Source organism: Coturnix japonica, chromosome 2 (genome assembly GCF_001577835.2).
Source record: "Coturnix japonica isolate 7356 chromosome 2, Coturnix japonica 2.1, whole genome shotgun sequence".
NCBI classification, from domain to species: domain Eukaryota; kingdom Metazoa; phylum Chordata; class Aves; order Galliformes; family Phasianidae; genus Coturnix; species Coturnix japonica.
In genome coordinates this window covers 120471203-120483271 of record NC_029517.1, presented here as the reverse complement: position 1 = coordinate 120483271, position 12069 = coordinate 120471203, and the positions used below count along the sequence as shown (strand labels likewise).

Sequence of the window (12069 nt, the reverse complement as noted above, 5' to 3'; positions counted from 1 at the left end):
AAATTTCATTAATCAATAATGTTTTCAAAGCTAAAAGTTCAAAATAGTTAATATTTAATGATGTTGTTTTTCTTTCTTTGTTTTTATCAATCAGGAGACATAATAAGGTACCAGTGTCAACCAGGCTTTACGTTGGTTGGTAATGAGATTCTGACATGCCGACTGGGTGAAAGGCTTCAAATGGATGGAGCACCACCTACTTGTCAAGGTGTTTTATCATTTTTCTTTTTCTCCTATTTATATAAAAGACGGCAAATTTTATTTTTTTTTTCAATCTTTTTGATACTACTTCAGCATTATCACTATTTGTTATGGTGAATTTTAATGAAAAATCATCACTGTTTCTTAATGTATTCGATGAGTTTCAAGGTTGACTTTGTGAAAATAATTTAACAAATCATTTTCTGAAGGGACCTTACATTTAAAAAATTAGAAGCAAGATGATTTTGTTTTCTCAAAAAATACTATTATGAAATTTTATATGAATACAATGATAAACATGAAAAACCTAACATAGCATTGATTTAGACTAGCAAGATCAAAGCATCATTTTTTTGAGTAACATTTTTATTCAGTGTGCATTAAAATAATGCTCATGTTGTTGAGATATTTGTATGTATTTTTCTTTTGAACTTAACTGATTAGGGAGCTAATAGACATTCAACATGATTTGTTACAAAACAGCAATAAGGAAAACAAAACAAAATAGAATCTCTTTTATGTCTTAAATCAATGAGTACATTTATATATACACATATATATTTGGGTAAATATATATATAATCCGTCCATTTAGCTACAGAAAAATAACTAAAGACATAAAGTTATAAACTTAAAAAGACATTTAGAGAAGAAAGCAAAACAAAAAACTGCCACATAGAAGTTGAATACGTGTAAATAAAAGCTATTTTGGATACTGCTAGTTGTTGTGATGTTTTTTAATGATCCGGATACTCCTGTGCTTAATACCCTGTCACCTCCTTCAGGACTGAAAGTCTAAAGTAATTTTCCAAATTAGTTATTTAAGTTATTTAATTTTCAGAGTTATTTAAATTTCTGTGAGATGAAAAATACTGACAGTATTTTTGGAACTTTTTTTTTTTTTTTTTTTTTTTAAATAATTAACATATTAGGAAACAGGATCACAGTTTTATATAGAAATAGTAAGATAATTCTTAGTGAATCTATTATTTCTGCAAGAAAAGCTTTAGTATTTCCACAAAAATGATCCATGAAATGGAACACCTCTCCTATGAGAATGGGCTAAGAGATCTGGGGCTGCTCAAACTGGAGAAAACTCTGAGATGAACTGATAATGGCCTTTCAGTATCTAAAAGGGAGCTATAGGAACGAAGAGGACAGACTAGTATGGTCTGTGGTGGTAGAACTAGAAAATATGGTTTAATATCCTCTTCATATCTACCTTAAAGAGGGCAGATTTAAATACAGTTTTATAGTGAGAGTGGTGAGGCATTGGAAGAGGTTTTGCAGAGATGTGATTTATGCCTCATTTCTATAGATTTTAATATGAAGCTGGATCAGGCTGTGGGCAATCTGATGTAGCTGTGAATATCCCTGTTCATTTCAGGGGATTTCGACTAGATGGCTTTTCTGAAAATCCTTGCTTTTATTTAGGTACAATTTCATCTAGGAATTGCTTCCAACACCAAAATTTGATGTGAAATAATTTTTGAGCATAAACTGAGTAAGCGCATAGCATTTAACAAGTGGAAAACAATAGGAACCTTCAGGCAATTCTTTAAATGTTGAAATGCTGTATTAATAGATGAGACAAATAAAGACATATGTGCTGATCCAGAGGCATTTTCTCAGCAAGTGTTGCTGAAGTCATGTGTGTATTCATTGCAAAACCTGAGACAAAATGTCAGGAATTCTCAGTTACTGTAGTTAATCTGTTCTCTATCACGTATAAATGCTGAATACTGGATTAAATACTGAGTGTTAATTCAGAGCTCTTATCATTTTCCTCTAAAACTGAATCTGGTTAACATAATTTTCAGAGATAGTAGGCTCAGAATATAATATATGCAGATATATAAAAAAATAAAAATTCAAAATGTTTAAAATGGTCTTTGAATAGGGTGACCTAGAGCAACACAACAGAATTTTCTCTTGTATTCTGTTGTATAATATAAAATAAAAGTTAGCAACACGTAAGCTAAATTTCAACATTCAAACCTGGATGTATAGATAGCCTTGTGGAATCTGGAGTCAACAGTATTGTATGCCTAAAACATATATTTTTATTATTTTATTATCTCTATCTTTATAAGCTAGCATACTTTAATTATGCAGTCTGTAACTCTTCACATGGAAGTCATTCTCAAGCATTAAACTTAGTCTTCTGTTGGTTAGTACTTATTCTAGTTTTCTTTTGATTCCATGATTCTATGCCTCTGGATGAGGGGTTACGAGATATGGCCTAGTGGTTTGTTGTAGCTACAGTAATGGAAGGACAGTTGGACCAGATGATCTTGTAGGTCCTTTCCAACCCTGTGATTTTATGATTCTATGATTTTATTTATTTATTTATTTTTCCCCACCAGACAGAGCATGTGCTTTAATGTAATACTTTATAGTATTAATTTATGTTGCCTTAAACTGGTAAATATGTTAGACACTTCAGTGAGAGTGAAGTGAGTTTCAGTGAAATTTTACTTCAATTTTTAGCTTCATTTGTACTGAAATTAACACCCACATTCAGCATTCATTTATTTGTTTAAATTGAAAAGTACATATGATCAAAGTAATTAATAAAATTAGTTTAGTTTTGAATCTAATATACTGCAGTAAAGATAAGATGTACTTGCCTGTAATGAGGTATTGGTAGGGAAAGAAAAAAAAAAAAGAAAAAAAAAAGCTAGTGTTATAGTGTTATTTCTGATTTTTTATTTTGTTTTTATTCCATACACATAAGTTTACAGCAGGTTTAGTACTATTTTGAATTATATTGACTCAAATTTTCACTGATGTAAATCAGTTGCATGTTTCTTAAAATCCATGCAGATTTCCTTCATTACATCAGAAAATAATCACTAAATTCTGCAAGCTTATTCAAATGCTTATCATCTTCTTTTGTTAAATGAAGTGTTTTGCATACCCAGCATCTAACATTGTCCTCAGCTCTCCTTGGAATTAGATTCTACTTTCAGGATCAAATAAATGCTTCTGAATAAGAAGATTCAAATAGTATTTTGAATCATAATTAGAGAACCCTGAGTTGATTCTTTAGTTGCCGCTGTATCAGCTACATTAGAGTAGATTTGTAAAATAATTTATCTACCTGATTCCCACAGGAAATCCATTGTGCAGAATTAGGTCTTTAAGTTCTTTACTAAATTCCTGAGCGGTATTTAGAAAGCATTTCTGAAATTCTGCAAAGCAGAAATATATGGAGATAGCCAGACTAGCTATAAACAAACTAGCTAATCCAGATGACCATGATGCTCCTCATGGCATTTTCCCTCCCTCAATGTGTGTTAAATGTATGCACATTTGAAACTTGGGGTGGTCCATTCTTCTGTTTCTTCCATTCTTTTTATTTGTTACTTTCACCACTGTGCAGACAGTAAAAATCGATATCCACAGACTAAGCAGCTGATATGTGAGACAGTCTTCTGAAATGAAGAGTGTGGGATCTTTTTCTGCATGAGTTGACACAGTAAATCAAATACAAGAGCTTTGTATGCCCTAGTTCGTTGCTTCATTTTTCATAGGGATATTTTAGTTGTCTAATTTCAGCAGAAATTTCAGAGCTCAAAGCATAAACAGAATTGAATACAATGGCTCTACTGCTTCCATGCACGAAATAGATTCCTTCTTATCCTAAACAGGTATAATTTAAGTACTTAGAAGCATAGAAAGCTATGACTTTAGGTGACTGAAGCCTGACTTCTGCTTCCATATTTTGATATTTTGATCTTAGCCAAAAAATTATCATGTTGTGAGCTGATTTTAAAGTTAATCCCATTCTCAGTTTCCTAGCTCTTGAATTGCATATTTTAGGAGCAAAGTGAAAAATAAATTATACTTTAAATGACCTGGAACTGTATTTCTACTCCACAAAAGTCTGTTTTTATGATGAATTAGAGATTTATTTAAAAAACAAACAAACAAAACCTTTTTAAAAGTTAAAAAGGGTGAAGGCAGAAGCCTAATTTTCAGTGAATAAGCAAAAATACAGAACTTTCAATCATCTGGAGATTAAAAGCTATAACCTAGGTCACTTTCAAAAAACATTATTAAGTTTTTCAGTTCTTTTGGTTCTCATCAATAAAATGAAATTATTAGAAATTCCTGGAGGGGAGTAAGGGGACAAGTTTGACTTAATTATTCTATAAAACAAGCTATTATTGCTTTTACTGGCTTCTACTACAGATGTTTGAACTCGTATATGAAGAAATTCATTTCTCTTAATGTGAGTTCTATCTATGAGAGAAGATTATTTTCTTTCATTCTCTCTCTGCTTTTTCTGCTTTCCTGTGACCTTTGTCTCTTTCCACAGTCCAGTGACATTTTTTTCCAATAAGAAGTCAATTTACATACTTATTAAGCCAATAATATTTTGAGCATTCTTGAGAAATCTATGATCCTATTATGCTATCGTTAACTGCAGGGGCTCAAAAGCCAGACTTTAAGATTACTGTTAAGCAGTGCATAGTTCTGAACAAATTGTAGGTCATGTGTTTATCTATACTGTAACAAAACTGGTTCTTGAAAGAAAGAAATTGAGTTACATGCTCACTACAAAAGTAACATTTGTTCCAATGGAAAAAAAAAACAAATACAAATAACAGTTTTGATAGGGCAAATTCTCAGCTACAAAACATTTCAACATAATAACCATGATTAGCTATGATTTTTTTTTATTTTTTCCATCAATGAACAAGAGCTTGCATGATCTACGCATAAAAATTTACACCAGCGGAGGTGACCTACTCTCTCTTTTGACAGTGCTGAAGCACAACATGCAGTGCATCACTATGTTAACATCTAGTCCTTGCTCTCCATAAATTTTCAATAAACATTTATCATTATCTATCTATTTATTTATTTATTTCACATGGAAGTATTCAATTGCACATCTTTGCTTTTGTGCATCTCTGTGTCAGACACAGTTTTGCCAGACTGCCCTTCAGCTGCAATCTGTTGCATGACATAAAATGTAATGGAGTATTGGCTGGAAGATTCAACTTGTGCCAACATCCTCTTCCAGTGTCGTGGGTCAATGTAGTAAAGTATGAGGTGTTACTTTCAGAGCAGTGTGTGTGTATATCAAGGTGATAATTGTGATTTTTAAGTGAGGCAAAGATCACCTTTTTTTTTTTTTCTTTTTTTTTTTTCTTTATTTCTTACTGATTGATATTTATTTGCTCAAAAAGTTTTAATTGTATGGTGCACTGTTGCACCAGTCATAAATAGAAGAGTCAGATGAAGAGCTATTCAGGATTATAACACCAACATACTGGCTGCTGATCAAATGCTTTGGTTATAAGAACTCTCTTTGGTGCTTTGTTTTATAACATCTAGGAAAGAAATAAGATTACTGTGTGGAGACTGAAAAATAAATTTCAAGTATTTTTTATTGCATGCATGTAATGGCAATAACCTGGCATTTTCTGAGGCTTCGATCTATCAAAAAAATAGATAGCTGGATAGGCACATATCTTCTTGTTTCATTTGTCCTAGTGAGTAACAAATTGTCAATCCAAAGAGTTTTTTAGTTTAGTTTAGTTTTTAATTATTTTCTATACCAAAGACAGCATGTCTGAATAATGAACTGCGCATTTTCGATACATCAGCATTCTTGGAGCTTTGATTGAGATTCTCAAGATTTGTACTGCTTTCTTTACACAGACAGACTGTGGGAAGGACTGATTAATCTTTGTTTAGAATTTGTTTGAAGTGCAGTGAAATTGTTACTGACAGTAATAATAATCTAAGGGAAAAAAAAATCCACTGTTCATCTTTTTGAACAATGAAAGAATTTAATACTTAACCTACAGGAATGTCATATCTTCTAGAAATTGAAAGAAAGAAAATGCCATGAGTTAATAACTACTAAAAGTAGTAGTGCTTGCTTTCTACATATACATTACTTCACAGGGTTCTTTCCTAATAACTGTGCTCTTTGTTTGTTTGTTTCAGTCTTTCTATATTTGTGAAAACAGAATAATTAATGCAAAACTTTTAAAGTAAGGAAAGTCTTGCAAATCACATGTAACAAAAATAGCAGGCTTTAGATTTTTAATAACATGTCTGTTTCACAGTGCTATGTCCAGCCAATGAAATGCGTCTGGATTCAACAGGGGTAATACTGAGCCCTGGGTATCCTGACAGCTACCCAAATCTCCAGATGTGTGCATGGACCATTACAGTGGAAAAGGGTTACAATATCAGCTTGTTCTTCGAATTCTTCCAGACAGAAAAAGAATTTGATATACTCGAGGTGTTTGATGGTAACTATAATATACATGATTTTGAATGACACTTTTTCCTATAAAATGTATTTTTACTTTACAGCTACATTGAAAATCTCAGATCACTGTTATTTGTTCACACCATATTTTATTTATATATAAAAAAATAAATAAATAGGCAATCATTTGGATTTTTAGTGTTTAAAAAATGTCTTTTGATTTTGCCATGTTTAAAAATTGTGCAGCAAATTTATGAGAAAGAAGTAATTTTGTTTCAGTACAAATAGTACACTGTAGTATGTAATATATTCTGTCAACATCAGTTCCTAAATCAGATTAATTTACCATTTACTTGGAAGATGTTTTCTCTTCTTATTAATATATATGTACTTTGTTGTATGTTATTTAAAACTTTGTAACTTCTTTGTGTTGTGTTTTTTGTTTGTTTGTTTTTCTTTCCTTATGTCAAGGACCAAATATTCATAGCCCATTGCTCATTTCTCTCAGTGGAGACTATTCCTCATCTCTCAATATAACCAGCAATGGGCATGAGGTATTTCTCAGATGGTCAGCAGATCATGGCACCAATAAAAGAGGTTTCCGGATAAGGTACATAGGTATGTAAATAAGATTTTCATTAATTTGTAAAGAAATTCAATGCAGACCAATTTCTTTATTATTATTTTTTTTTAAAATTGTAAAAAGATAATATGTTATATTTTGTTATATTAATTGAGCAGACTGAAAAGAAATCCAGTTTGTTTTATATGTGATCTGGATGATGCTGATTTCATGAGGGACAAAACTCCATGCCCCAAACAGGATATACACAATCATATGTACTGTGTAGAAGTCTCTATTGAAATGTTTCAAAGAACTTTTAAAAGGTGAAAATCAAAAACTGAAAGAAATAACCTCCTCCTCCTCCCATTCATCATTAATTTATATTTTTGTGCCACTATCCTTTATCCTGGATCTTTATGGATTTAATCGTAAAAATTTTTAAGGTGTGGCAACAAGGCAGGACTGAACAGCAATAAGCAGGAAAAACATGACACCTTGAAGGATTGAATTCTTTAATTCAGAAGCAGCAAACATATAAAAAACAAACATTGTACACATTCAATTGAACATGAAGGTGATACTAAAAAAAAAAAAAAAAAAAAAAAAAGTGAATTTTATGTAATCACATTTATACACATTTATAGAAAAATTACATAATACTATTTTATCAAGTTAATATTTTTCATTTGTTAATATAGTGTAGATTTCTTGTCAGTTGCAGCAATTACACAAAATCTATGATTATTGTTGTTATTATTATTATTTAGATCATCACCAAAGATATGAAATGCAATAATGAAAAGACTTATTTCAGATAGAACACATAGAACATTTTCATTGCCTATTCTGGAGAAATTAGTGGCATGATACATATTTACAAATTTACAAAGTGGAGTAAGCAACAGAGAGCACATATGAAATTCTGCCTGCTATATCTTTCCTTACTTTTCAGCTTCTTTTATATTGCAGGAAAATAATTAGACTCAGTACAGTCTGTAAAACAATACCATAAACTCTCCCTTTAGGGGAGGACAGTTTTCTCAAATGTGAAATAACTTTGATGTGTAGTCAGATAAAATCTACTTTTGCCTACACAGAAAATATTACACTACATTTATTTTCATTGTCTGTAGAACTTTTTGGATCTAGAAACAAGGGTCTTCTGTATGAAAAATAAAAATAAAGTATAAGGCAGAAGAAATTTGTGCAAGGAAAAAATGTTTTCATAGCATGTGCTCTGATAGATATGCTCTGCTGCTTGCTATGATAAAGAATAAATGAACAGTCATGTGATTCCACTCTGACTGTAGGAAACCTTACCTGAGAGAACCATTGCCCTATAATAAGTCATAAGACATGAAAAGTCTTAAAGAGTAAGTGAAGCAGTAACTTGTTATTTGCCTGAGGAACAAATAGAGTTTCTCTGTAGTTACCAGAGTTTTGTCAAAGCACAAAGAAACTTAGAAGCATTTGGAAAACAACTTGCAACTTACTTTTCTTTCCTACGAAATTGACATATGACCATCTAAGCTACCAGCTCATGGATTCTCCTTGATGAGAAAGATCAGAGACGAAGTTAAATTCCTTAAAAAATAAATAAATAAATATCAAAAACTGTGTAGCAGGCTTTAAGTTTCTTTTGCTGGAGTTCTGTGGCGAAGTAGCCAAAACCAAGTAATTTTATTCTCACAGACTTAATGGACGAGGGATTTAAAAGAAATATAAGCATCATGATAATTAAGCAATATATAATGTCACGAAGATTTCAAACACATACATACTTTTAAATTTCTACTATCAAAGATCTTTATGTTTGCATGCTTCTATGAAGATTTACAGGTTTTTAATAGTACCTGGAAGTCTAAATAAGTTACAAAAAGAAAAAGAAAAAAAAAAAAAAGAAAAAAAAGAAAAAAAAAAGCAGATTTGGTGGTTTTGCCATGTTTTTATGTGGTACTCGTAAATATGGTTATAGTGTATTTTAGCTTTTATTAGTTCAATTCATTGTATCACAGAACTTGAAAGTAGTAAGACCAAAAGGAAAAGATTTTTTGAAAACAACTATGTATAGTATGCTCGATGTTTTTCACTTCCAAAAATTTTGTATAATACAGGAATGTATATTATTTCTATAAATTTCATCATAAACTAAACTTATGTGGGTTATTTGGTTTAAAAAGAAGACAATAAAAAAACTACAAGAATTATACAAAATATCTCTATAGTTCCTCTCAGGCTATTAAACCCTGAATCACTTTTATTCTTTTGTCTTTACATCTAGTGAAATTGCTTAATGTCTATGTGAACAGGATACAAAATACAACTTCTACTGACATTTTCAGAGCTTATTATAAAATGTTCATGAACTCATGAATATGAGTTCTCAGGGTATCTCACCTGTATCCAGAATTTATTATTTATTTAATGTTTATGTTTAAAGCTCTCTACTGTAGCACTCCAGAGTCTCCTCCACATGGTTTCATTGTCAGTCAGACAGGTGGACAGCTCAACAGTATGGTTCGCTGGGCCTGTGACCGAGGTTTTCGGCTCATTGGGAAAAGTACTGCTGTTTGCAGGAAGTCTCCATATGGTTATTATTCATGGGATGTTCCAGTCCCAGCTTGCCAAGGTAAAATATTTTATAATAAAGTATGTAACAAAATTTATTCTACTTTTTTAGTATTTTTTTTTTGACCTGACATAAAATGAAGAATACCTAATAAACTTTAAACAAACAAACAAACAAACAAAAAATCCCACACATTTAATTAAAATATTATAACAAACTTTGTTAAGGTAGACAGATGCTAAAAATAGTTTACATCTTTATGAGGAGGAAAAAACATTGAAATATGAAATTACTCAAAACATTATGAATGGTTAATGGGGTTCATGTACTTATTTCTGTGTCGGTTCTACTTTAAAGAAGTAATTTTACTTTTCACTTGCCACTTTATCGGTATCAAGGAGTATTTTAGAAGACTCAGAATTTGCAAGAATATGGAATTGGTTGATAACATGATTGCTTTTGAAAAAATTCTGATCTTTCATGGTTTGCATTGAAATTTGAAACAGAATTAATCAGGTTAATCAACGTTTTATGTCTCAGACTCTCTATTGTAGTACCCAGTAGTCCTCTCCACAGTGTTTTCATATTTAGATACTTCTGCATTGTAAAAGCAAAACATGTTTTCCTTAGGAGAAATGGTTATTTCACATCCATTGTAATTGTATTTTATTTTTTCCTTTTCTGAGAAGAATGCTATTGTGCTAACAACTTCCATCTTTTTACTCTTCAGTGAAGTATTAGAATGATTTTTTTTCATGAGTGTGCTATGCATTTGCTGAAAATAATTGTTTAGCCATTTTTCTTCATCTGTTCATAGGATTACTTTCATAACAGTTATTTGTGGAACTTGGTCAGACTGTTAACTAGATACCTCAAATAATGGGAAATGTTAAAAAAAAATAACTTTTCAGAACTCAAGATGTCTTATCAAACAGAAAGCTTGTAAGCATAATAAAAATTATTTCAGATATACTAATTAATCCATATCAATTAAATATTAATTAACTATAATTATGAAATTGATTGAGGTTAATTTTAATGTTAAGTCTCTGTCTGCTGAAAGAAGTTTTTGACCATGATGTGAGCCTGCAACTCACAACTCAGGTTCAACCTGAATACACATTACTGTACAAACCCTCAGAACTAATCTGATTTCGTACAGAACTGAAGTATCTGAATTTTCTGTGGATTTGTTGAGCTTAAGATTATCACCATGTCCAAATGACACAGAAGATTAATATGAAGTCTTTCATCAGAAGTTTGAGAACATCAGTAAATATCTCTGATGTGCTTCAGCAGGGGATATTTCCTAGGCATAAGGGCTTTGCCATTTTCCCTAATACTGAGGAATGCAACTTCATTAAAAGTAGTTATCATAAACATGTACTTGTAGTTGTTTTAATTTCATTGCTGAGAAGACTGGCATTGTTTTATTAACCGTACAAATGTCAGTCAACTTTGTTGTCTGTTTTCATTCTTCACAATTTACCTGCTATTTTACCATGTAATACTAGCTGAGAAACTCCCATCTTGCCTTCTGCTTCATGTTTACTATCATATTCGGGATAACTAGCAAAGGCAGTTTAATTAGTTGTTACAAACATCTGAATTTAGGATTGCCACTAACTAACCATTTAGTTCAGTACAAAATGTATAGTGTAGATTATTTTTACATAGCAGTGCAAAGACAAAAAAAAAAAAAAAATAAAATTTACAGTTTCTTTATAAATAATGCATCATATTTTTTATCTATTACATTTATATTTTTTATCTATTTATTTTCTGACTCTTAAATGAAGATTACCAGTAAAATCATGATAACAGTTTCATCCTGGTATCATCCTATCGTAAAGGAGAAATCTAAAATTATGAATTCCTTAATGATGCCTTTGCAATCAGCAAAGTCTTGTTGTTTTGTCTTGTTTTTGTTTTTTAAATTCTAAATCAACTCCTTGTTTGCTGTTTTCAGAATATTTAAACTAATGCTGTGCCTTTACATTTTTTATTTTTCATACATACAGTTACAATTATCCTTTCTGTACTCTTACCTGTTGCTGGCTTTCTTTAGTGCCAGTAGCCTTTTCCACTACCATGTGTTGTTTTTTTTTGTTTTTGTTGTTGTTGGTGGTGGTGGTGTTTTTTTTTTTTTGTTTGTTTGTTTGTTTGTTTTTCAAATCCATAAGTTGATGTCAATTTTTTTTATGTTCTCAGTCTTAAACCTATATGAATATAAATCTTGATCTTTGGACCTTGGAATAGAAACCATCTTTCATCCATCAAATCACTATAGAATTTTACCTGAATAACCCATGTGTGCAGCTTAAAAATAAATGAAAGTTTTTTTTACATTTTATATAAGACCAAACATAAGTCAGAGAAAAGACTCAGTGAAGCAGTGAGAAATAGAAAAGCCTCAAGCAAAATTTCAACAGTCCCCTCCCGTGCCAATAAAAGAAGTAAAAGGAAACTTCTTCCAATTCTAATATTGTATAATGAC

The 12069-nt window shown here is 31.0% G+C and overlaps 1 protein-coding gene across 6 annotated transcripts in view; it reads left to right on the top strand.

The window, feature by feature from the left end:
* CSMD3 (CUB and Sushi multiple domains 3) overlaps window positions 1-12069 on the top strand; it is a 467721-nt gene that overhangs the window by 390476 nt on the left and 65176 nt on the right. For all 6 annotated transcript variants that reach the window (XM_032442883.1, XM_032442886.1, XM_015856173.2 and 3 more), the window contains 4 exons: window positions 95-208; window positions 6290-6478; window positions 6910-7056; window positions 9444-9632. In XM_032442883.1, the coding sequence (XP_032298774.1) occupies window positions 95-208; window positions 6290-6478; window positions 6910-7056; window positions 9444-9632 (639 nt within the window). The remainder of the gene's footprint in view (window positions 1-94; window positions 209-6289; window positions 6479-6909; window positions 7057-9443; window positions 9633-12069) is intronic.